Source organism: Rana temporaria, chromosome 6 (genome assembly GCF_905171775.1).
Source record: "Rana temporaria chromosome 6, aRanTem1.1, whole genome shotgun sequence".
In the NCBI taxonomy this organism is placed as follows: domain Eukaryota; kingdom Metazoa; phylum Chordata; class Amphibia; order Anura; family Ranidae; genus Rana; species Rana temporaria.
This window is the reverse complement of record NC_053494.1, coordinates 97,341,708-97,367,088: the sequence shown is the minus strand read 5'-3', so window position 1 is coordinate 97,367,088 and position 25,381 is coordinate 97,341,708. Positions and strand designations below refer to the sequence as shown.

The following is a 25,381-nucleotide window of genomic DNA, read 5'->3' as shown; positions in this document are numbered from 1 at the left end:
CAAAGAGCACCACTGGTCTTATTTATAAAGCAGTGAGTGTGAAATTCACCAAACACCAAACCATTCACTGGTGGTGAATCAGTCGCTGTCATTTAAAACACATGCACTTGGGAGATTCACCTGCAGTGAATGTCAGATTTACAGCATTATAAATATGCACCTATTGAGTGTATTTTAAAATCTACCTTCTCCCCATCTCCTCTTGCTGATTGGACAATGAAGCAGAAGAACATTGATGATATTGTCCAAGGACTATTGTAACAAGCAGCAGTAGACGAATACAAATGTGCAACCCTCCTTCTTTTAGTCTGAAGTTTTCTATATAGGGGATTACAGGAAGCTAATATAAAGACAGTTCCATGCAATGATATTATCTGTATTTGAATTAATTTTTATTGGATAAATTACTGGAATATATGGTGATTTTAGTATTAAGCTGGCATTCCACTTTATTGATCTCTGTATGTAAATCATTGTTTTTATTGTTAATTTTTGCAAAAATATAAAAAGAAAAACTCCGTACAATTAAACATTTCAAGTATAACTAAATGCAAAACTTTTTTGAAAAGAGTGTAGTGGGATTAGAACCCCTGTCAGTTTGTATTGCTGTCTGTGCCCCATTAATGGTTTACAATTATTATTGAAAGTGAAAGTAAAGAAAATCCCAAATTTTGGGTTGTCCCTAGATAGGAAATAAAGTGGAAATCTTCCACTGGGGACACTACTTCTACTTTAATGCCCAACAAGCATTTTTTTCCATTGGTAAAGACTATATATAGGCTGAAAAACACACTTGGGGAATGCCTTTTAGGTTCATCCTCCTTCTTTTCTTTGATTCACCGTTAAAGAAATATTTTTCATCAGGAGATCCCATAGAATCAGATGAGTCCTCAGCCTCCTGACCACTAGTCTTTGAGCCCGGTGACATGATGATGTGCAGATTTCTTGGCAAACTCTATTGAGGAAAGTTTAACAAAAATAATTAACAATAAACCCAGCTTGTAAAGTACTGATTTTGCAGGTCTGTATACAGTCATAATGTCATAAAAAAGGTAATTTTTTTGTAGTATTTTCTGTTGCCTTTTTATTCATCTAAGATATTGTAACATAGAGCATTATTTGTTATATATTATTTGCAAAACTTTAAAATGTGTTTTTTTTTTTTTTAGCATGCTACCTAATACAGTACATTATCAGCATTACTAAAATTATCAATTATGGTACTTAAAGCGGTTGTATAGGGTTTTTTTACTTTTACCTACAGGTAAGCCTATAATAAGGCTTACCTGTAGGTAAAAAAAATCTCCTAAACCTTTACGGTTTAGGAGATATTCCCCTCGCAACTAGCCGCTGAATGCAGCGGCGCATGCGCACTGGAGATTTTCGGCTTAAGGCCCGGCAGCCGCCGGACCTTGCCGAAAAGAAGTCTCCCGTGCGCATGCGTGGGAGTGACGTCATCGCGGCTCCAGCCACTCACAGCGCTGGAGCCGCGATATCCGGAAGACACGCCAAGGGGAAATGTCATCTTCCTCGGTGTGGCCTGGCATCGGTACCGACGCCTCGTTCCAAGGTAAGTATTTCATAATAAGCTAGCCTATACAACCGCTTTAATTTATTACATACTAGAAAGGTCATTGATATTGGTATGTAAGAATGAAATTGTAAACACATTGGATTGTACACTTCAATAAATTACCAAATGTCTTGATGCTCATGCTCTAGGAACTGGCTACTGAGGGGTTAACTCCCATACTCTGGAGACTGATCACAGAGTTAATGCTAAAGAGCTCAATTGGTCTCATCTTATCACAGTGCTTTCTCACAATCCTTCTCTCAATCTTTTAAAAGTTAATTGGCAAACTTCAGACGGGCCTGTATATGTGCCTTCTTTTTTTTAATCAAATACATTATTTTTTTTTATTAAACATACATACAAATATGTCAAAATAATCTATGAAGTATCAAAAATAGAAAAACACACAAAACAAAAAAACTTTGCACCTCTCGGACTAAATTAGCTTAGCATATAATAAACAAAACATAGATATATAGATACATAGATACATAGAGACACAGATACATTTTACACATCAAGTTGATCACCAGTAATATCAATCATTAACCACTTAAGGACCGCCTAACACCGATATAAGTCGGCAGAATGGCACGACTGGGCATAAGCATGTACAGGTACGTCCCCTTTAAGAGTCCAGCTCCGTGACTGCGCCAGTGGGACTAGTGGACCCGATCGCCGCCGGTGTCCTGCGATCGGGTCGCAGAACTGAAGAATGTGGAGAGGTAAGTGTAAACAATCCTTTCCCCGTTCTTCCTAGTGAGAGTGTCACTGATCGTCTGTTCCCTGTCATAGGAAACGACAATCAGTGACGTCACACACCAAGCCATGCCCCCGCACATAAGAATTACTCCCTTAGGTCACACTTAACTCCCTCAGCGCCCCCTGCAGGTGAACCCCTTCACTGCCAGTGTCATTTTCACAGTAATCAGTGCATTTTTATAGCACTGATCACTGTAAAAATAACAATGGTCCCAAAATGGTGTCAAAAGTGTCAGATGTGTCCGCCATAATGTCGCAGTCATGATAAAAATCGCTGATCGCCACCATTACTAGTAAAAAAAAAAATATTAATAAAAATGCCATAATTCCCCTATTTTGTAGACGCTATGGGCTAGATTCAGGTAGGGGGACGTAAGTTTGTGCGAGCGTAGCGTATGTTATTTACGCTACGCCGCCGCAATTTAGAGAGGCAAGTGCAGTATTCACAAAGCACTTGCTCCATACGTTGCGGCGGCGTAGCGCGTACCGGCGTAATCGCGCCTAATTAAAATGTGGAACAGGGGGCATGTTTTATGTTAATGACTAGTGACCTGACGTGATTGACGTTTTTAATGAACGGTGCATGCGCCGTTCGTGGACATATCCCAGTGTGCATTGCTCCAAAGTACGCCGCAAGGACGTATTGGTTTTGACGTGAACGGAAATTACGTCCAGCCCCATTCACAGATGACTTACGCAAACGACGTAACATTTTCACATTTCGACGCGGGAACGACGGCCATACTTAACATTGGCTAGGCCAGCTATTTGTTCGACTAACTTTATGCCGGAAAAAGCCTTACGTAAACTACGTAAAAAAATGCGCCGGGCGCACATACGTTTCTGAATCGGCGTATCTAGTCATTTGCATATTCTACGCCGAACTCAACGGAAGCGCCACCTAGCGGCCAGCGTAAATATGCACCCTAAGATACGACGGCGTAGGAGACTTACGCCGCTCGTATCTTAGCCTAATTTAAGCGTATCTGGTTTCCAGAATACGCTTAAATTTACGACGGCGTAGATTCAGAGTTACGACGGCGTATCTACTGATACGCCGGCGTAACTGTCTCTGAATCTAGCCCTATAACTTTTCCGCAAACCAATCAATAAACGCTTATTGAGATTTTTTTTACCAAAAATATGTAGAAGAATATGTATTGGCCTAAACTGAGGAAAAAAAATGTTTTATATATTTTTTGGGGATATTTATTATAGCAAAAAGTAAAAAATATTGAATTATCTTTCTATCACACACTGATTTCTTCTCTTCTACTCTTTGCTCCCATCTATCTCCTCTACCTCACTCCTCTCCACTAGGTAAACTATCATATAGTGGATTACTAGGATCTATCCAGCATGACCATATTTTACCAAACATTTGAGGTGTACCTTTATGCTTATATATTATTTTTTTTCTTTTAACTGTATAATTAAGTTTCTCAATCAATTGTTTATGGGTTAGACGATCAACAGATGACCATTTTTGTAAAATAACTTTACGTGCTAAATATAGGGATCTTATCCACATAATATGCCTCTGTCCTGGTAATGTTCCATCAGGGATTATGCCCAGTAGTGCAAGTTTAGACATTCCTATTATCTCAGTGGAGCATAATAAATTTAAGATTACAAATATTTTTCCCAATAACGATGAAGCTTTGAGCATCGCCAGAGCATGTGGATAAGAGAACCATTAAATAAAGAGCATCGCGGGCATAATGGTGTTATATATTTTCCACAAGCATAGAGTTTTTGTGGGGTATAATGAGCCCTGTGTTTGATATAAAGCTGAGATAACCTTTGGGAGGGTGAGAGGGATGTCCTGGGAAGTGTTTCCAGGGCATGTGTCCAATCCTCCTCACCTAGATCCTCTATGTCTCCTTGTCACCCTGCAAAACGATTTTTATGTTTTTAAGTGTTCTCTATTATTTGTAAATTAGAATAAAGGTCTCCTATTAATGTTTTGTGCGAGAAACCGAAATTGCTTTTGATAGTATTTTAGAGTGTTTATACTGTAGTTGGATTTTTAAGCTCTGAGTCTGTAATGTGTGGCGCATTTGAAGATATTGGTAGAAATGTTTATTCGTTAACTGATAATGGTCTTTTAATATTTTAAAAGGAAGTAAAATGTCCCCTTCATATAACTGATACAGGAATATTATACCCGCTTTTTTCCAATCCGAAAATTCGGAAAGTCTATTCAGTTCATAGATGTAGTAGTTGTCCCATATAGGCATATGTTTCGTATAGCCCTTATGTTGAGTAATAGTTCGGACTGCTCCCCATACCCTATGAATCAAATAAAAAGTAGGGAATTTTCTTTTATTATAAAAGTGGTGAGCTACTATTAGTTGAACTAAAGTGTGTTTTTTAAGTTGTGATATTATTATCTTCTGTGTAGGGTCCTGCCTGTTCACTACCTCCCAGCCATGCCAGTGTTGTAATTGTGATGCAATAAAATATAATCTTGGGTTGGGCATCGCAATTCCCCCCTTAGCTGTTGTAATGTTTCTAATCTAATTCTAGGTTTTCCACCATTCCACACTAAGGGGCAGATCCACAAAGCACTTACGCCGGCGTATCTCGAGATGCGCGGCGTAAGTGTAAATATGCGCCGTTGTATCTATGCGCCGTATCCCCAAAACGAGATACGCCTAAAAATAGGTTTTTCCGACCGACGTCATTTTTCTGCGCCGGCGCATCGTGGGCGCAAATATACGCTGGACGCACCATTGTTTTGCTATGAAAATCTGCAAATGAGGGAGATACGGCGGTCCACGAAAGTACGTTTGTCCGGCGCAGGCTACGCGCTGTGCGCGTAAGCTGTACGTCCGGTCTAAAGTTACCCCTCATAAAAGCAGCTTTAACTTTGCACCAGACGTGTGCAGGTCAGCTTCAGCAGCACCGTTAGGGACGAGCTGAGCACCCACACTTGCAGGACAACAATCTGTATGCGAACATGCCAGGGGCATCCATGGTCATAGCTATACTACTGGCTTTAGATGCGTGTAGAAGGAGGAGGGCACGGAGGAGGAGGGCACGGGAGAGGATATACCGACCACGCATAAACGTCTTTGGCATGGGTGATTCTGAGGTGTATCGCATCTTCAGATTCAGCCCTACTGCCATCATGGAATTAGCCACAACCCTGCATGATGACATCACCAGCCAGACACACCGCTCACATGCAGTGGAGCCACTGGTCAAGGTACTGGCAACACTCCATTTCCTTGCCAGTGGCTCGTTCCAGCGTACAAGTGGAGTTGTGGCTGGGATGGCACAATCCTCTATTAGCAGATGTGTGCACCAGGTTGTGCCCGCAATCCTCAGACGCATGGCCAACCAAATCACCAGACCCACCCAGGAGCATCTGCGGGTGAAGGCAATTCGGGATTTCGTCAGAATTGCAGGATTCCCACGCACTGTGGGGGCCATTGATTGCACACATGTGGCACTACGAGCACATTTACCGCAATCGGAAGCACTGGCATTCCATCAACGTACAGGTGATAGCCGATGCCCAATGCCTCATATGGCACGTCCGTGCCAAACACCCAGGGTCGCGACATGACAGCTACATATACCGTCATAACCCCATCCCAACAGAATTTTAACAGAACGTGTATGGGGACAGCTGGCTGGTTGGTGAGTGACATGGGTGTCAGGCATGACTGTCCTCCCCCATGATGCAGACATCACGAGGGGCACATGCACGACTAACATCCTCCTGTCTTTTCCCATCCAGGTGACTCTGCATATGCACTTGGGCCCCATCTCATGACTCCATTCCGGGATCCCCAAACCCCAGGAGAGCAAAGATACAATGATGCACACGCACGTACCCGTGGAGTGGTGGAACGCACCTTTAGCCTCCTGAATTCCCGTTTCCGATGCCTGGATAAGTCTGGGGGGACCATGTTGTATTCCCCAAACTTTGTGTGCCAGATCATCGGTACATGTTGCATGCTGCACAACTTCACCCGTGAGAAAGGGCCTGGAGATTGACATACGTGATGGCCTGACCCCTGAACCAGACAATCCCCCCCTGACCAAGGCTACCCCGTCTTCTGAGGGAAGAGCAGTCAGGAGATGCCTCGCAGTAGGCATCTTTGCACGTTAAACCCACACATTCATCATGGCACAAGCACAATGCACACATGCACGCATTCAGGACTTGTGAGCAGCAACGCCGCGCCAAGGCTCCAATTATGTTGCTGTACATTCATACACTATTCAGACCGACCTAGGGATCACTTCTCCCTGGTCCTGGGGATCCCTTCTCCCCAACAACCGAGGGTGGCACCCCTTTTCCGGCAGGAATGTCATCCCCACATTCATACATCAGTCACACTGTAGCCTGCCTGGGCTACAAAAAACTAAAAATACTCATAACCAAAATAAGTCAAAATAGAAAAATATACATAAAATACTCATAACCTGAGTCAAAATAAAAATAATAAATTACCGGCGCTGCCGTGCCCTACGACTGCCGCGGCCACGGCCCGGCTCCTCAGGGGAGACTCATTGGGGGGGGACATCAGGAGAAGCATCCCCTGGTCTCAGCACACCTGGCGGCCTGCCCTCCAACGCCAGGGCGATGCTGGTGAGGACCACATTGGTGTCCTCATGCAGCCTCACCCCCGCCTGGATGGCTGCCGTGTTGGCCCTGACAGCCTCTGTGAGGGCGCAGACATCTTCACCCACACCTGCTGTGGTGGCCTGCATATCAGCCATGCAGGTGACCAGAACTGATGAGTTGCATGCCACATCCTGCACAGCTTCCTTTATGGAGGCCATGCTGTCTGCCATGTGGTGCATTCTCCTCACCACCTCACCCAGATGGCGGGTCTGGCGGGCCTGGTCCCTCCGGATGTTTTCAGGCAGGGCGTCTGCCACCCCCCTTCTCTTCCAGGTCGCCTTCCTGGGTCCTGATGAGGCTTGGGGCCTAGAAGAAGGGGAGACCCTTGGGGGGGAAGCAGGAGGGGCTACCCCTGATGGAGGCCTGACTGGCGCCAGCACCAGGGGAAGACTCCTCCAAATGGAGCCTCACTTCATTGCCAGACATCACCTCCTCCTCAACCTCCTCCTGAGGAGAAGTGTGGCCACTCCCCTCCACAGAGGACTCCGGGTTAGCCAGGTGGTCAGAGGCAGCCTGATGTCCAGGGGAGGTTGTGGACTGGCCAGATGGCCCAGCACCCTCCTGCACATCTGTGGATGACACAAAACATTCATAGGTTGGAGGATCCACACACTTGTTGCATGCTGTGGGGGTGGATAGAAGATAGAAAATAAAACACACTTACCTGTCCTCAAGGCCTCCTCAATGGAGTCAAATCCAGGAACTCCCTCCACTTGATGCCTGTGGAGGCACTGGGCAACCACCCGCTCCTCAGCACTGAGCGTCTCCCTAGTGGCTGGTCCCCCTCCAGTGCCCCTGGCATGAGTGGCCATCTTCGCCATCTTACATAGTTAGTCAGGTTGAAAAAAGACACAAGTCCATCCAGTTCAACCACAAAAAATAAAAAAAAACAAAATAAAAAACACAGTAAAATCCTATACACCCAACTCCATACCCACAGTTGATCCAGAGGAAGGCAAAAAACCCCAGCAGAGCATGATCCAATTTGCTACAGCAGGGGAAAAAATTCCTTCCTGATCCCCCGAGAGGCAATCGGATTTACCCTGGATCAACTTTACCTACAAATCTTAGTACTCAGTTTTATTCTGTACATTTAGGAAAGAATCCAGGCCTTTCTTAAAGCAATCTACTGAGCTGGCCAGAACCACCTCTGGAGGGAGTCTGTTCCACATTTTCACAGCTCTTACTGTGAAAAAACCTTTCCGTATTTGGAGGTGAAATCTCTTTTCCTCTAGACGTAAAGAGTGCCCCCTTGTCCTCAGTGTTGACCGTAAAGTAAATAACTCAACACCAAGTTCACTGTATGGACCTCTTATATATTTGTACATGTTGATCATATCCCCCCTTATTCTCCTCTTTTCAAGAGTGAATAAATTTAGTTCTTCTAATCTTTCCTCATAGCTGAGCTCCTCCATGCCTCTTATCAGTTTGGTTGCCCTTCTCTGCACTTTCTCCAGTTCTCCGATGTCCTTTTTGAGAACTGGTGCCCAAAACTGAACTGCATATTCCAGATGAGGTCTTACTAATGATTTGTACAGGGGCAAAATTATATCTCTGTCTCTGGAGTCCATACCTCTCTTAATACAAGAAAGGATTACCTCACACCACACGCCGCAGATCATTGATCTTTTTTAAGATCTCATTGGGGGTCCTGGTCTCTCTCCCCAATGCCTTCACATCATTTGCGATCTGTGCCAGCATCTCCCTCCTCCTGGCCTGGGTGGTGTTGACACTCTCTGGCCCATGGAGGTAACGATCATTCAGGGCCATGGCCCTGATAATGATGGCCTTCTCTTGTGGGTTTTAATTGTGCTTGCGCTTCTTCTCTGCTGCTGGAGCAGACATGGCTCTAACAGAATAACCTGCACAAAAACCTGCACAAAAAAGGACAAAAGCACCTTGATTCAGGGGGGGGGGGGGACAAACGGATGTACTTTTGCACTGGACGGGCGCATGTCTGGGTGCATTTATGCCCTGGGCGTATCTCACTAATTATGCCGGGCCTAGTTTGTATCTCACTGATTACGCCGGGCCGAGTTCTGAGCATTCGCAGAGAGGCGCTGAACATAGTCAGCGTCATTGCGCATGCGCCGTCCGGCCTTCATTTGCATGGGGTCACGGCTCATTTCAATGGAACACGCCCACTTCCTTCCTATTTTCAATTACGCCAGCTTACGCCTCGTAATTTACGTTGTGCCGGCGCATCGTTGGGCGCAAATACTCTGAGGATACGGTACTTGCCTCTCTAAGTTGAGCCGGCGTAACGTAAATGAGATGTGCTACGCCGGTCTATATATGCACTGATGTACGTGGATCTACCCCAAAGTCCCTAAAAACAGAATCGATAGTCCTAAATAATCACAACGTCAACCATATGGGGGAGTTGTGTAGTATATATAGCATCTGGGGCATCCACACCATCTTCACCAAGTTCGCCCTACCTACCATGAACAACGGAATTTACTCCATGTTTTGCTTAGTTGTCTAAATTTGACAATAAGAGAGAGTGTATTCTGTGTATTCTGTAATATCTGATGTAATTACCACTCCCAAATATTTAAATGTATGTAACCAGGGCTATCCGATGAACCTGGTGTGGATGCTCCAAACTCACAGGGTCCAAAAACAGAATTATGGATTTATCCCAGTTAATAATTTAATCCTGAGAAGGATCCATACAATTCTATTAAGGACATAACTGCGGACAGGGATGGACCCGTATCCCCCAGAAACACTAGAGTGTCATCCGCATAGAGTGCTATCTTATCTTTACCTGTAGATCTGCGAAATCCAACAACATTTGTAGAGGAGCTGATAGCCTCAGCCAATGGTTCAATGGCCAGAACAAAAAGAAGTGAGGACAGAGGACATCCCTGCCTTGTCCCTCTGGTCAATGAGAAAGGGGCCCATACACATCCATTCACCTGTACCCTTGCACTTGGAGAATCATATGAAAAGTGTAAATTTAGCGCCAAATAAAATTTAATTTTAAATATAAAAAATGTATATACAAAACTATATACACTGTATATCAGAATACATTTAACAGCTGCTTCTCTTCTTAGTATGAAATACTGTGAATGGTGAACAAAAAGAATTTGCGCCGTAAGTTACGGCGGCGTAGTGTATCTTTGGCGGCGTAATGACACGCCATTCAAATCTCTGTGATGGGGCGTGTTTTATGTCAATATGTTGTGACCCATGCATGCGCCGTCCGTGGGGGTATCCCAGTGCGCATGCTCGAAATTAACCCGGAACAAGCCAATGCTCACGACGGTGACGTCATTCTACGCAAATCCCTATTCGTGAACGACTTACGCAAACGACGTAAACAATTTAAAATTGTATGCGGGAACGACGGCCATACTTAACATTGAGTACGCCACCATATAGCAGGTTTAACTATACGCCGGAAAAAGCCGAATGCAAACGACGTAAACAAAATGCGCCGGCCGGACGTACGTTTGTGGATCGCCGTAACTAGCTAATTTGCATACTCAACGCGGAATTCAACGGAAACGCCACCTAGCGGCCGCCGAAAAATTGCAGCCTAGATCCGACGGCTGTTGGATCTAGCCGAGATGCCGTCGTATCTTGTTTTGAAGATACAAAACAAAGATACGACGCGCAAAATTTTTAATTACACGGCGTATCAAGAGATACGTTGGCATAATACCTTTGTGGATCTGCCCCATTGGTTTTTTCATGCCAAAAAACGATCGTGTGTACATGGCATACGTTTTTTCACCGATGGGAAAAAAAACGATGAGGCCCACACACGATCAGTTCGTCCGATGAAAACGGTCCATCGGACAAACCAATCGTGTGTACGCGGCATCCAAAATATAAAATCAAGTTTTGCCAATTAAAATATCTCAAACAGAGCACAGTCTAAAGCCTGTATATGACTTTATAATATCTTTTAAAAATTACACTTCTTATCATCTTTTTAGTATGATTTAACATATACCATGACCTTATACAACTGATATATAATTTGTTCCTCTTAATTCAGACTTTTTTTACACTGCCCATTTCTTTTTTAGCTGTAGCTGTATTCATCTTTTTTTTACTCTTCTGTATCACTGAGACCAGTTACATTGTTTAACTAGAATATTTTACTTACTTATCTACCGTATTTATCGGCATATAACACACACAGGCGTATAACATGCACCTTCATTTTAAGAGGGAAGTTTCAGTAAAAAAGCTTACATTTTAAATTAAGAACTTTGAAGAATAATAAGGGTCAGTGCCCATCAATGCAGCCTGATCAATGCCCATCTGCAACTTCACAATTGCCGATTAATGCAGTTTGATCAATGCTCATCTGTAGCCTCAAAATTGCCCATCAATGCCCATCTGCAGCTTCACAATTGCCCATCAATGCAGCTTGATCAATGCCCATCTGTTGCCTTACAATTGCCCATCAATGCAGCTTGATTAATGCCCATCTGCAGCCTCCCCATTGCCATGAATGCAGCCTGATCAATGGCCATCACAGGGAGGGGGGTGGGATGAGCGCCGTCAGATTACATACAGCAAGAATCTCCTGTTTACTCAGCGGTCTCTTTAATACAAATTCCCGCCTCCTGGACGGCTTCTATGATAGACAGAACACTAGTCCAATGCCGGCCCAAGAGATGGGACTTCCTATTACAGAGATCGCTGAGTAAACAGGAGATTCTCGATGTATGAAATCTGACGGCACTTGTCCCACCCCCTCCCCCTTCTCTCCAAGGCAGCCCAAATTGCAGTATCGACGTATAACACGCACACACTATTTGCAACTGATTTGCAGGGTATACGCCAATAAATACAGTATTTATTTACTTACTCTTGACTCCTGTATGACACATTGCTTGTTTTTACCTTTTGTGCTGCTTTACCATTCAGAGTTTTAGAAAATAAAATGTATATTATATTATTTTTTAAATGCACCTGGTCCAGGAAGATCCCGTCCTTTGACATTCTTCGCAGTTTGCACTCCAGATTGACAACCCTTGCCTCTTTTCTAACCATCTCAATTCTAAGTTCATCATTCTTCTCCTCCAGCTCTCGAATTTGCTTTCTGTACTTGTCTTTGTCTATCAGACATTGTGAGTACTGTGTCTGAGCATCATCACGGGAACGATATGCCTTTCCAAGCAAAAAGAAAACAGAGAAAAATAAATTTCACCTTCCATTGGTGTATCAGAGATAACTTATTATGTTTTACATCATTCAAAGGTTGCTATACAATCTTTTCACAGGACAGCAGCATTCCTGCAAATCCAAGTGACCAAAAACATACTTTCTGGAACACCATACCGACTGTATACAGCTGTTTAAATGTATCTGTGTATGGAATTTTTTGGAGTTTCTTTAATGCCTTACTTAATGTCTTAGGCCGTGTACACACGGGCAAACATGTACGATGAAACCGGTCCGCCGGACCGTTTTCACCGTACATGTCTGCCCGGAGATTTCTGTACGATGGCTGTACTAACCATCGTACAGAAATCCGCGCGTAAACAATACGCGGGGCGTGTCCGCGGTGTCGCCGCGACGATGACGCGGTGTCGCCGTGACAATGACGCGGCGACGTGGGCGGGCCTGCCAGTTAAATGCTTCCACGCATGCGTTGAAGTCATTCGACGCATGCGAGGGATGGCGGGCGCTCGGACATGTACGGTAGGTCTGTACAGACGACCGAACATGTCCGAGCGGGCAGGATTCCAGCGGACTGTTTTAAAACAAGTCCAGGAATATTTGTTCGCTGGGAAAAGGCCCGGCGGGCAAATGTTTGCTGGAATCCTGCACGCTCGGGCCTACACACGACTGAACATGTCTGCTGAAACTGGCCCGCAGACCAGTTTCAGCAGACATGTTTGGTCGTGTGTACGGGGCCTCAGGGGTAAGATTATATATTATGTAAAATTAAAATACTGGATTTTCCCTAAACAGCGTGATGTTTATTTTTTTCTTGAGGCACAGATGAACAAGTAAGGGAGCCAAGGTGGGGGGACAAGTAGCTTGAAAAAAAGGACTGGGTTCACCAAGTAGCAGAGTCTAATGCCGCATACACACGATCGGTTTGTCTGATGAAAACGGTCTGATGGACCGTTTTCATCAGACGAACCGATCGTGTGAGGGCCCCATCGTTTTTTTTCCCATCAGTGAAACAACATAGAACCTGTTTTAAAATTATCTGATGGTTAAAAAAACGATAGAAAAAAACGATCGTCTGTGGGGAAATCCATTGGTTAAAAATCAACGCATGCGCAGAATCAAGTTGACGCATGCTCGGAAGCATTGAACTTCGTTTTTCTCAGCACGTCGTTGTGTTTTATGTCACCGCATTCTGACACGATCAGTTTTTTAACTGTTGGTGTGTAGGCAAGACTGATGAAAGTCAGCTTCATCGGATATCTGATGAAAAAATCCATCAGACCGTTTTCATCGGATGAACCGAGCAGTTTGGCAAACAGAGCACATTAGAAATATCTCTGCTCTTCTGCAAGAGTTCAGAGGAGCAGAATTTGTCAAACAGAGCATACCAGGAGCAGTGCTTGCAGCCTGGTGCAACAGGTAAAGTTTACCAGGAACAATGCCAGGCATAACAGGTCAAGTGTATCAGGAAGATTGCAGGCAGCTTGGAACGAGGATGATAAGTAGCCGCCCTTACACAATCTCCCCATATGTCTGGCTTCAGAGGGAAGCGCTGATGGAACTTGTAAATTAATTGTGGGCAATGACAATGGAGGTCAGCACCGAGGATCTTTTTTTGATAGTATTAACTTAAAATTCTTCCAAGGATTGCGTAAAAGGGCTGGACAGGCAGACAGGTCTAGATAATTGGTTAGGTACCAGAGGCTTCAATACCAAAACATGGAAAGAATTGAGAATACAAAGCTGGGGAGAAGGCGATAATTTGTAGGTAACTGGATTGATTCTGGCAGAGACTTAATAAGGACCCATAATGTGAGGGGCAAGCTTGAAGGAGAGAACTTTGAGATGGTGGTTTTTGATACCAAGTCAAACCTCACTGAGGTAATAGGAGCTGCCCGGGGGGGGGGGGGTGATGTTTTTGACATTGAGGTGTCCGTTTATGAAGCAGTGAATTCTATTCACGGCTTTGTTCTCCGGCTATCACAGTGAAGATTTTTCTCCTCTGTGTGCCGGTTTATCAAGCGGAGAAGATCGCTTCACCCTCGGAGGAGTGAAGTGATCTTCCAACGCTTCTAACACTGGAGAACGGCCCCTGATACTGGAATCTCATGAGACTCTACGAGATTACAGTACCAGAAATTCACAGAAACACTGAGATGTCAGTTTATTGAGCAGTGATAAATTATCACCGCTCATTACACTGACAGACCGCATGGTCAATGTAATTAAAATAACGAGTCCCCCTACATAATATATATATGTATACACACACATACACTATATATACATGTATATACACACACATTATATATATATATACATGTACACATTATATATATGTATGTATATATATGTATACACATACATATTACAGGGGGACATGGTTACAGTGTTGGGGGGTCTGAACGAGGTAGAAGGAAGTTAAAAATCTTCCTCCTTCCTCCTCAGAACCCCCGGGATTCCCTCTTCACTCCCCGCTTCACCAGCTCTGAGATGGTGAATCGGGGAGTGTGAATTCTGACACAGATCACCAGTGAAGAGCTCAGATCACAGCTTCATAAACTGTCTATTCCTGTGTCAGTCTATGAGACTTCACTGTGTGAAGAGATAATCGGCGGGAGAACAAATTCAAACACTTCTCCCCCCGATTATCTCTGTTTCATAAACTGTTTATGGGCTGTGATCACTGGTGATCCCTGGGATCACCGCTGTTCACTGCTTCATAAACGGACACCTGAGTGGCCAGGATCAGTGAATCAGGAACTTGAGACCAAAGGAGTCCAGTGACTTCAAAAGTCTAGTAACGAGATCCAGCTATCTCATGTAATGTTAGTGGGCAGACCACGAAGGCTGAAAATCTCCTTCATAAAAGTCAGACACAAGTGCTGGCTCATAAGAAAGACACATTAGGGGAACAGTGTGCCATTTTCAAAAAATCTGTCTAAAATCACCCAGATGATGGTGCAACGTTTGTAAAGTGACATGTCTGTGATGAAGACCCTAAAAATTACTGTCCAGGGTTTGGCCAGAAAGAGTAGGGGGTGGAAAGATATCAGAGGGACATATGTTGCCAAATTTAGCTTGAGAGCATATGGGGCACAGGACTCTTGGGGTAAAACCCAGAACTGTGCACAGCTACACATCCTAGGAGACATGCTGCAAAAACGAGAAAGGTAAGTATCCACTTCAATTGTTCTAAATCCATCAGCACTGGTGCTTTGGAGGGGTGTGCCTTTGTTTAGTGGGGTGGGATGGGGGACACTTCTCAAAGCACCCTTTCAGTGTACATTGTATGTAGGTGTCGAAGTCTGGTAATGTCAAGAATAAATAACCCCATATTGTTTTTAAATCTAATTTTGAATTCCAGCACTGCTGTAACATGAGAGCGCTTCAGGACCATGTCATATGAGCTTAGTGAACTTTTTCAAATGTATTTACTCGCTGCCCTGTTAAAAATGGTCACCAGGACAAATAAAAAGAGTGACTCTCCCTAATGGGGACACAAGCACCACTAAAAGTTTAACAGAGGTTCCAATTCTTTCACAATCCAATTGAAACTGAAAAAAATTGGCTACATTTATACTTTAAGGGTCAATACACAATGGGCTTAAAAATGTTGCTTTTACTGGAGTTTTGCCGTTTGCTTGTAGAAGCAGCTCAATGTTATCCTATATGTTTATGCACATTAGGATGTTTGGAGGCATATTTTAACCTCAGTGTTTATAGGCAGAAAAAAACCTTCTGGATTGCGTTTTTGAGAGGAGTTTTCTGGCAGAAAAAAAAAAACGCTAAACGCTCCTTAAAGCGGAGGTCCACCCTTAAAAAAAAAATTCAAAAAAAGACTACAAAAAATTAGATTTTTTTTTTCTTTTTATACTTACCAGAAGTGGCTGTTACTAGGCAGATCGTCCTAATCTGCCACTTCCTCGTCCACGGTGGGTCTTCTTTCTTCTTCTCGTGCTGCCTCCTGGGAAATGGGGAGTGGTGTCTTCTGGGACCGTGTGTGTCCCCCAGGAGACATCCGCCCATTCACATTGTGCCGTTCGGCTCACGCATGCGCAGTAGGGAATCAGGCAGTGAAGCCGCAGCACTTTACTTCCTGATTCCCTCACCAAGGATGGTGGCAGGGCAGCCGAGACCCACGCGACTGCTCAGCTTCGGCTGCCGACATCGGGGGCACCCTGGACAGGTAAGTGTCTTTATTAAAAGTCAGCAGCTACAGTGTTTGTAGCTGCTGACTTTAATTTTTTTTTTTTTTAAGCCCAACCTTCGCTTTAACTTGCCTAAATGCTTGTACAAAAATGCTCTATATGAGCATTTATTGCTGCCAAGGGAACTGGTGTTTTTTTTAAGCCCATTGTGACCCCAACTTAGGGTGACCAGACATCCCCTGTTTCAGGGGACAGTCCCCAGATTGAGGACACTGTCCCCAGACCAAGTTTGATGAGTTAAGTGGTTACTATAATATTACTCTAAGCACACAATAACTAATATCACAGCTTGATGAATTAGACTCCTTTTTGAAAACACTACAGCATATTTTACAGCATATACATTATGTATAGACTAAGGGTTCATGTACATGACTGCATAAATAGAGTACTCTAATCACTTTTTTGTGCCTGATACATTAGGAATATATTGAGAACACTGACAAAATACCTGATCTCGCTCTTTCTCTACTTCCTCTAACTGTACCATTACGGTATTCATGCGGTGCTTATACATCTCACAATCTTTAGAAAGTGTAGAACACTTGAGCTCCAAGTCCTCTTTCTCTTCCAGGTACTGTAAAAAAATGTTAACAAGCAATTGATTTTGGCAAGGTTAACACAGATAATGGCAAGCAGAACATTATAAGAACAACATCCCAGCATCAGGGTCATCCGTGATTACTATTGTACACACTTACGGTACTTACAGGCCTATATATGTAGTCAATTTGCAAAAACTTTTTTTAGAGATATGACCAGGGATTGGCAAAGTCAGGAGAGTGGGGCACAGCGGGAGCATGAGACTCATTCTGTCAGCGCTTCCAAGGACCTGGCTGTCTAACTGGAAGCCAAGTCATGCAGATCGCACTGGGAAATAGACTCTCCCACTATAATCTGCAAGGCATGAGCATAGATTATTTACTTTGTAGTAAAAACAATCAGTAGACATGCAGATATGGTCTTAGGGGGATAGCTACCCTAGCTATAGCACCAATTGCTTGAGGAATTAGAAACAGTATATAGGCCAACTTGTAAGTGCCCCCAAGTTCTTGTGCAATTTATTTTGTCAGAGTTAGGAGCCAAGGGCCAGATTCACGTAGAAGAGCGGCGGCGTAACGTATCGTAGATACGTTACACCGCCGCAATTTTTCATCGCAAGTGCCTGATTCACCAAGCACTTGAGATGAAAACCTACGCCGGCGGCCTCCGGCGCAAGGCGGGCCAATTCAAATGGGCGTGTGCTATTTAAATTAGGCGCGCTCCCGCGCCGGACCTACCGCGCATGCTCCGTTTCCAAACTCCCGTCGTGCTTTGCGCGCCGTGACGTCATTTTTTCGAACGGCGACGCGTGTAGCGCAATTCCGTATTCCCAGACGGCTTACGCAAACGACGTTCATTTTTAAATTTCGACGCGGGAACGACGGCCATACTTTAGACAGCAATACGTTTGCTGACTAAAGTTAGGGCACCAAAAAAAACTACTAACTTTGCGACGGGAAACTAGACTAGCGGCGATGTAGTGAACGCGAAAAACCGTCGTGGATCGCCGTAACTCCTAATTTGCATACCCGACGCTGGTTTACGACGCAAACTCCCCCCAGTGGCGGCCGCGGTATTGCATCTTAAGATCCGACAGTGTAAAACAATTACACCTGTCGGATCTTATGGCTATCTATGCGTAACTGATTCTATGAATCAGTCGCATAGATAGAAACAGAGATACGACGGCGTATCAGGAGATACGCCGTCGTATCTGCTCTGTGAATCTGGCCCCAAACGCCTAATAGATAAGGAACCTGTGAAAGTGTTGGAAAAGCATCTCTTTTTTTTGTCATTTCATGTCATGATGTCACATGGCTTGGAGACACAAAGTATAGTAATAATTGCCCTTACTCTATAGAAGGGACCCAATCTGGTAGGAAGTTTGAATTTTAACCGTATTTTACCGTATTCATCAGCATATAATACACACTTTTTCCCCCTGAAAACAGAGGGTAAAACGTGCCTACGTGTTATACACCAATTACTTTTTTTTTTACCAAGGAGGGCGGGGATCGGGCGGTCCCTTCCCGGGTGCCACCCATTGGGGGGATGTCAGGCCAGCTACCTGCCTCTCCTGGCCCTGGGACAGTGCTCTTACTCCTGCTTCCTCCTCCTTCTTGAGTGTAGCTTTTATATGGAGGAGGAGAGCGATCACGTGACCATCAATAAAACAGCAGAGGTTCACGAGAGAGCGGCGTTAATTGAATGAATGAATGTAAACGTATATAGCGCGGCACATGCGAACTAAATCGCCCTGGGCGCTTGTTGTTCCTGTCTCCTTTGATATCAAAAGAGATGAGTTTTGATCTTTCTCCTGAATGCTAAGTGGTTCTCCTCCAACCGAATGCTGGTTGGTAAAGCGTTCCATAGTCTGGGACCCTGGACCGCGAATCTTCTTTCTCCTTTGGATTTGTAGTTGGCTTTCGGTATCTGGAGTAGATTTTGATTGGTGGATCGCAAAACGCGATTGGGATTATGAGCTTTTATTTTTTCGCATAGATAATGGGGAGCATTCCCATGGATACATCTATGGGTTAGACAGAGTGCTTTAAAAGCAATTCTGTCTTTTACTGGCAACTAATGAAGGGTTCTCAGTGAAGGTGAGATTGATTCCCAGGGTTTTTTCCCAGTCACAAGTCTGGCGGCCGTATTTTGAACGACTTGCAGACGAGCGATTTGGTACTTTGGGAGTCCTAGATAGAGGGCATTTGCATAGTCCAGTCTGGAGTTTACAATTGTTCCTACCATGACTGCTATATCTTCTTTGGGAATGAAAGGAGTAAGTCTGCGTAGTAGGCGCAGCAGATGGTGAGATCCGCTGACTACTGACCCTATTTGTGCATCCATTGTCATGTAGGAGTCGAAGATGACCCCGAGACTTTTGACTTTGGCGCTAGGGGTGATAATTTGGCCCAGAATGGGCGGGGGTGTCCAAGTTGTTGCAGGTTGATTCATACGCTTGGCGTGAAACAGGAGAAGTTCTGTTTTCGCACCGTTAAGTTTAAGATAACTCTTTGTCATCCAGTCCTCTATCAAAGAGAGGCATGTCTCTAAATTGAGGTGGTGATCCTTTTTATTGCAAATGCGGAAATACAGTTGCGTGTCATCTGCATATGAATGATAAAGCAGTTTTTGGCTGCTGATGATTTCAAAAAGCGGACGAAGATAGATGTTGAATAGCACCGGCGACAGAGGCGATCCTTGAGGGACTCCGCACAATAATGTGCGTTTCTCAGAAGTGAAAGGTCCTAACTTCACTATTTGCGATCGGTTGTCCAAAAAAGAGGAGAACCAAGATAAATCGCCTTCTGCGACTTTGGCTACTTCAGCTAGCCGAGTCAAAAGTAGCTTGTGGTCTACGGTGTCGAAGGCTGCGCTTAGGTCCAACAGAACCAGAAGACAAGATTCTCCTTCGCCTGCGGCCTCGAGAGCGTCGTCCCATATTTTGAGCAATGCTGTTTCCGTCCCGTGTAATTGAGGTATTTAGAAGCTTTGAGTTACACTGACAGTGACACAGGAGGAGTGGTGTATGAGAAGGGGCTGGCAGTGATGTTTTCTCAACTTTAGAATATGCTGGCAGCATAATGAAAGGAGTCTGTGTACTGTGCAGGGGTCTACATAATGTTTAGGGGGCCCATGTACTGTGCAGGGGGTCTGGGTGCTGTGCAGGGGGTCTGTGTGTTGTGCAGGGGGTTCGTGTACTGTGCAGAGGGGCTGTTTTCCTGAAACTTCCCTCTTAAAATGAGGGTGCGTGTTATACTCCTGTGCTTGTTATACTCCGATAAATATGGTAAATCTACTAAAGTAAACAGGCCAAGGCCTGGGCAGGGGATAGTTATAAAAGTGCACCTACACATAGAGGTGGGCAGCTCAACAAAATAGCCAAGTTTTCTGCTCTTCCACTAGACTAGTCCAACCATGACTGCAGGTCCCATTAGTGCCCTCCGGGAACTGAAGGACTACAACTTACATCAGCTCTATCCAGTGTCTGTAGAACTTCAAAATTCACCATTGCGTTCCAAGCACTGATATACACGGATGTGCTTTTTTTCTACTTTTTGTCTAAAGTCAAGAGCTAAGCTTTCATGTTAGTCTATAAGCACTTGCCCTGGATGCTGACAAGTGCTTGCTGCTCACAGACAGCTGGAGGGCAGATGTGTCTTTGATGGGTGTGCCATAATTGACAGGCTGGTTTCACCTTCTCTGTGTTGTGTGAAAAGCAAATGATGCACTCAGCAATGGATTAATTGGGTCTTGGTGGACAGGCAGGAGCTTCAGTTATTTGCTTATGCACAAGTGACTGTTTTGTAAAATGACTAGTTCATATGTTGCAGCAATTTTTGTAGAGATTGGATAAGGAAAGGGTTTCTTCATTGATAAAAGTAAATGGTTCACACACAAGGTATATGCGGTATTTTGTGCCTTTCATGTTATGGTATGTGTTTGATGTTTCTGTACTATCCACCCTTCCTGTTTCTATATTTTGTTACCATATTACAGAGAAAACTACTCCTGCATAAACTGGATATCTGTGACCACAGTTAAGCTGGCCATACATGGCTTAACAAAATTCAGATTAGGCATCACATGCAATTATCGGCATGCATCTGTTACTCTAGTCTAGTGGATTGTAGCAGGTCCTGGGGCTCAATGCAGTCATTGGAGGGCAAGTAGTTATCTTCCAAATATTTAATACAGGGATCACTAATATACTATCATCTACAGACAGTTTTATTCTTACTTACTAGTTTACATAAGTAAACAAGAGGGTGTAGACTTATGTTATCCATATATGGGAGGATTTCTTCATCCACACTAAATAGTGTCGATGGAGGAATCTGCACTGTCAGCTATTGTATCCAAGCAGCCACAGCATCTATGAATTCTTGGATACCTGAACAGTGAGTTTATCTGATTGTTTCAGCTGACAATTTTCACCCAGCTTTTGTTGAGCCGAGTGGCCACCTACAGCTTAAAGGGATTGTAAAGGTTAGTTTTTTATTTTTTAAACAGGTTCCTTTAACCACTTAAAGGGGTGGTTCACCCTAAAAACTACTTTTTTTTATTACACTGGCCCCCCACATTACAATACGATTAAGGCTATTATTATTTTTTTGATGCTGTACATACCTTTGTACAGCATATTCACCCGTTGCGAGTCCCGCGGGAGTGGGCGTTCCTCACATGTCTGTGATTGACATTTTGACCAAAAACGACCTCCCCCCGTCGCGTAAGCCGCGTCACGATTGGCGAAAGGAGCCGAACGGCGATGCGCATGCGCAGTATAGCGCCGACTCGCCGTTCGACTCCTTTCGCCAACCGTGACGCGGCTTACGCGACGGGGGGAGGTCGTTTTTGGTCAAAATGTCAATCACAGACATGTGAGGAACGCCCACTCCCGCGGGACTCGCAACGGCCCTTAGGTCTGTTATGGGTTGTAAGGAGAGCCCCCCTACGCCGTTTTTTCGTAGAGAGCCCCCCTACAATCCATACCAGACCCGTATCCAAAGTCGTCACAGAACAGCGGAAGAAGAGGAGAAGACGTCACAGAACAGCGGGAAGAAGAGGAGAAGGCACCGGACAGCGGGTGGAAGAATCGGGGTGCGCCGAGTCAAGAGAAGACCCCCCGGAGCGGAGAAGATGTCACAGAAGAGCGGTGAAGACCCCGGAGAGCAGGAGAAGACCCCCGGAAATCGGAAGAAGAAGCTCCCCCTGGTAAAAGAGCTAAAGAAGACAGGGGGAGCCTCCGGAGCAGACTAATAAAATATTTTAATACCCTGTGTTTTTTATTTGTGTTTTTACCACTTTTCCTCCAGGTGAATGGGTAGGGGTACGATGTACCCCATATCCATTCACTTAGGGTGGGGGGCCGGTATCTGGGGGCCCCCTTATTAAAGGGGGCTCCCAGATTCCGATAAGCCTCCTGCCCGCATACCCCGACAACCAACGGCCAGGGTTGTCGGGAAGGGGCCCTGTCCTCATCAACATGGGGACAGGGTGCTCTGGGGTGGGGGGGCCCCGCAGTGCGCCCCCCTGCCCCAGAGCACCCAACCCCCCCATGTTGAGGGCATGCAGCCTGGTACGGCTCAGGAGGGGGGGGCGCTCGCTCGTCCCCACTCCTTTCCTGGCCGGCCGGGTAGCGTGCTTTGGATACTGGTCTGGTATGGATTGTAGGGGGACCCCCTACGCCGTTTTTTCGGCGTAGGGGGGCTCTCCTTACCCATAACAGACCTAAGGGCCCGGTATGCTCCTGAGGGGGGAACCCATGCCGAATTTTTATTTAAAATCCGGCGGGGACTTCCCCCTCAGGATTCATAACAAACGCTGCACACATGTAGAATTGGTGGGAATCCAAGTCGGATCTCCCGTCGCTTCTATGACGGCTTTCTCTCCATCGCGGCAAGCCAGCTCGGCGCTGGCTCCCGCGATGGGGCTCGTAGGTGCTCAATCTCGCCGAGAAAGGGAGCGAGATTGACACAATATCGTGTGCACCTACTGTATGCGGGAGCTACTCGCGTATGCGTTCGCTTCTGCGCGCGAGCTCGTTGGTACGGGGGGCTTTAGAAAAAAAAATTAGTTTTCTTATTTATTTTATAATTTTTTACACTGAAATAAATAAAAAAAATATCACTTTTATTACTATTACAAGGAATGTAAACATCCCTTGTAATAGAAAAAAGCATAACAGGTCCTCTTAAATATGAGATCTGGGGTCAAAAATACCTCAGATCTCATATTTAGACTTAAATGCAAAAAAAATGAAATTTTGTCGTTTTTTCAAATGACAACAAAAAAATGTCTCTTTAAGATGCATGGGCGGGACTGACGTTTTGACGTCACTTCCGCCCAGCAATGCTATGGGGACGGGTGGGGGCCATCTTGCCCTCACTCGCATCCTCACACAGCAGGCAGCAGGACCCAATCGCCTCCGCCGCTACCGACGGCTCCGGTAAGCGGCGGAGGGCGCGGGAGAGCGGCGGGAGGGGGGGTCCCTCTCCCACCACCGATAACGGCGATCTCGCGGCGAATCTGCCACGGAGACCGCCGTTATCGTTTACAGGACTGTTCACTGAAGAGATGGATATCTCGGTTGTGGCAGCAGCTGCTGCCGTTACCGAGATATCCATCTTTAAAGTACCGACGTACATATACAATGGGCGGTTGTTAAGTGGTTAAGCTAGTGCATTGTTGGTTCACTTACCTTTTCCTTCGATTTTCCCTTCTAAAAAAATGTTTTATTTGTCTGAATTTCTCACTTCCTGTTCCTCCTCAGTAAGCTTGCCCCCATCATCCGAGCTTTTCTGGCTGGGGGTTAGTCAGCCAGAACAGCTTACTGAGGAGGAACAGGATATGAGAAATTCAGACAAAGAAAACAAAGAAAAAAAACATTTAGAAGGGAAATTCGAAGGAAAAGGTAAGTAAACCAACAATGCACTAGCTTAAAGGAACCTATTTAGAAAATAAAAAACAAACCTTTATAACCCCTTTAAACTTCAGCTGATTGAGCTGGATATTGCCAAAATTCAAGCTGTGCATGACCACCTTTATTCTAAAACTGTCTACAGACCTTAGCAGGTGGTTGATGTACATGTAAGTACATGAAGTGAACTGCAATATGCTTCACAGAGTCAGGCTAACAAATGTATTCTATGTGAAGTGGAGGGAAGAAACCAGTAGCAGTGCAGGCACTGGCTTATCATTTGAACATTGATAGAAATCAAGACTAATCTAAGTTGCCTGATTGCTAAAACACCGCTGGAACAGGCGTTTGCAATATACTATAAGTCTATAGGTATTTAAAAGTACAATAAAATTTTTTTTCCAGATAAATGAGTACAAATTATTATCATGCTGCAAATAATATTATAAGTATATGTTATTAGTTGAAAAAATCTTCATGTGTAGAAATTGTAATGATATAAGCACATAAAGGACCCATATTTATTCAATACATACAGGTGATACTCAAAAAAATTGAATATCATGCAAAAGTTAATTTATTTCACTAATGCAACTTAAAAGGTGAAGCTAATATATGAGAGAGATTCATTTCATGCAAAGCAAGCTAGTTCAAGTCGTGATTTGTCATAATTGTGATGATTATGGCTTACAGCTCATGAAAACCCCAAATCCACAATCTCAGAAAATTATATTACATGCAATCAATAAAACAAGGATTGTACATAGAATAGTATTGGGCCTCTGAAAAGTATAAGCATGCATATGTACTCGGTTTGGGCCCCTTTTGCAGCAATTACTGCCTCAATGCGGCGTGGCATGGAAGTGATCAGCCTGTGGCACTGCTGGTGTTATGGAAGACCAGGATGCTTCAATAGCGGCCTTCAGCTCTTCTGCATTGTTCAGTCTCATGTCTCTTATCTTTCTCTTGGCAATGCCCCATAGATTCTCTATGGGGTTCAGGTCAGGCAAGTTTGCTGGCCAATCAAGCACAGTAATGCCACGGTCATTGAACCAGGTTTTGGTGCTTTTGGCAGTGTGGGCAGGTGCCAAGTCCTGCTGGAAAATGAAGTCAGCATCCCCATAAAGCTTATCTGCGGAAGGAAGCATGAAGTGATCCAAAATCTCCTGGTAGACGGCTACGGTGACCCTGGACTTAATGAAGCACAGTGGACCAACACCAGCAGATGACATGGCTCTCCAAATCATCAGACTGTGGAAACTTCACACTGGACTTCAAGCATCTTGCAGTGTGTTCCTCTCCATTCTTCCTCCATACTCCGGGTCCTTGCTTTCCAAATGAGATGCAAAATTTGCTCTCATCAGAAAAGAGGATTTCGGATCACTGAGCAACCGACCAGGTCTGTTTTTCTTTAGCCCAAGTAAGACACTTCTGACGTTGTTTGTTGTTCAGGAGCGGCTTGACAAGAGGAATACGACATTTGAAGCCCATGTCCAGGATGCGTCTGTGTGTGGTGGCTCTTGATGCTCTGACTCCAGCCTCAGTCCACTTCTTGTAAAAGTCCCCAACACTTTTGA

At 44.7% G+C, this 25,381-nt stretch overlaps 1 protein-coding gene across 1 annotated transcript in view; it reads right to left on the bottom strand.

The window, feature by feature from the left end:
- CARD11 (caspase recruitment domain family member 11) overlaps positions 1-25,381 on the bottom strand; it is a 213,658-nt gene that overhangs the window by 116,797 nt on the left and 71,480 nt on the right. Inside the window, exons 7-9 of the mRNA XM_040357039.1 lie at positions 16,791-16,916; positions 11,919-12,116; positions 794-955 (exon numbers count right to left, since the gene is read on the bottom strand). Of these exons, the coding sequence (XP_040212973.1) occupies positions 794-955; positions 11,919-12,116; positions 16,791-16,916 (486 nt within the window). The remainder of the gene's footprint in view (positions 1-793; positions 956-11,918; positions 12,117-16,790; positions 16,917-25,381) is intronic.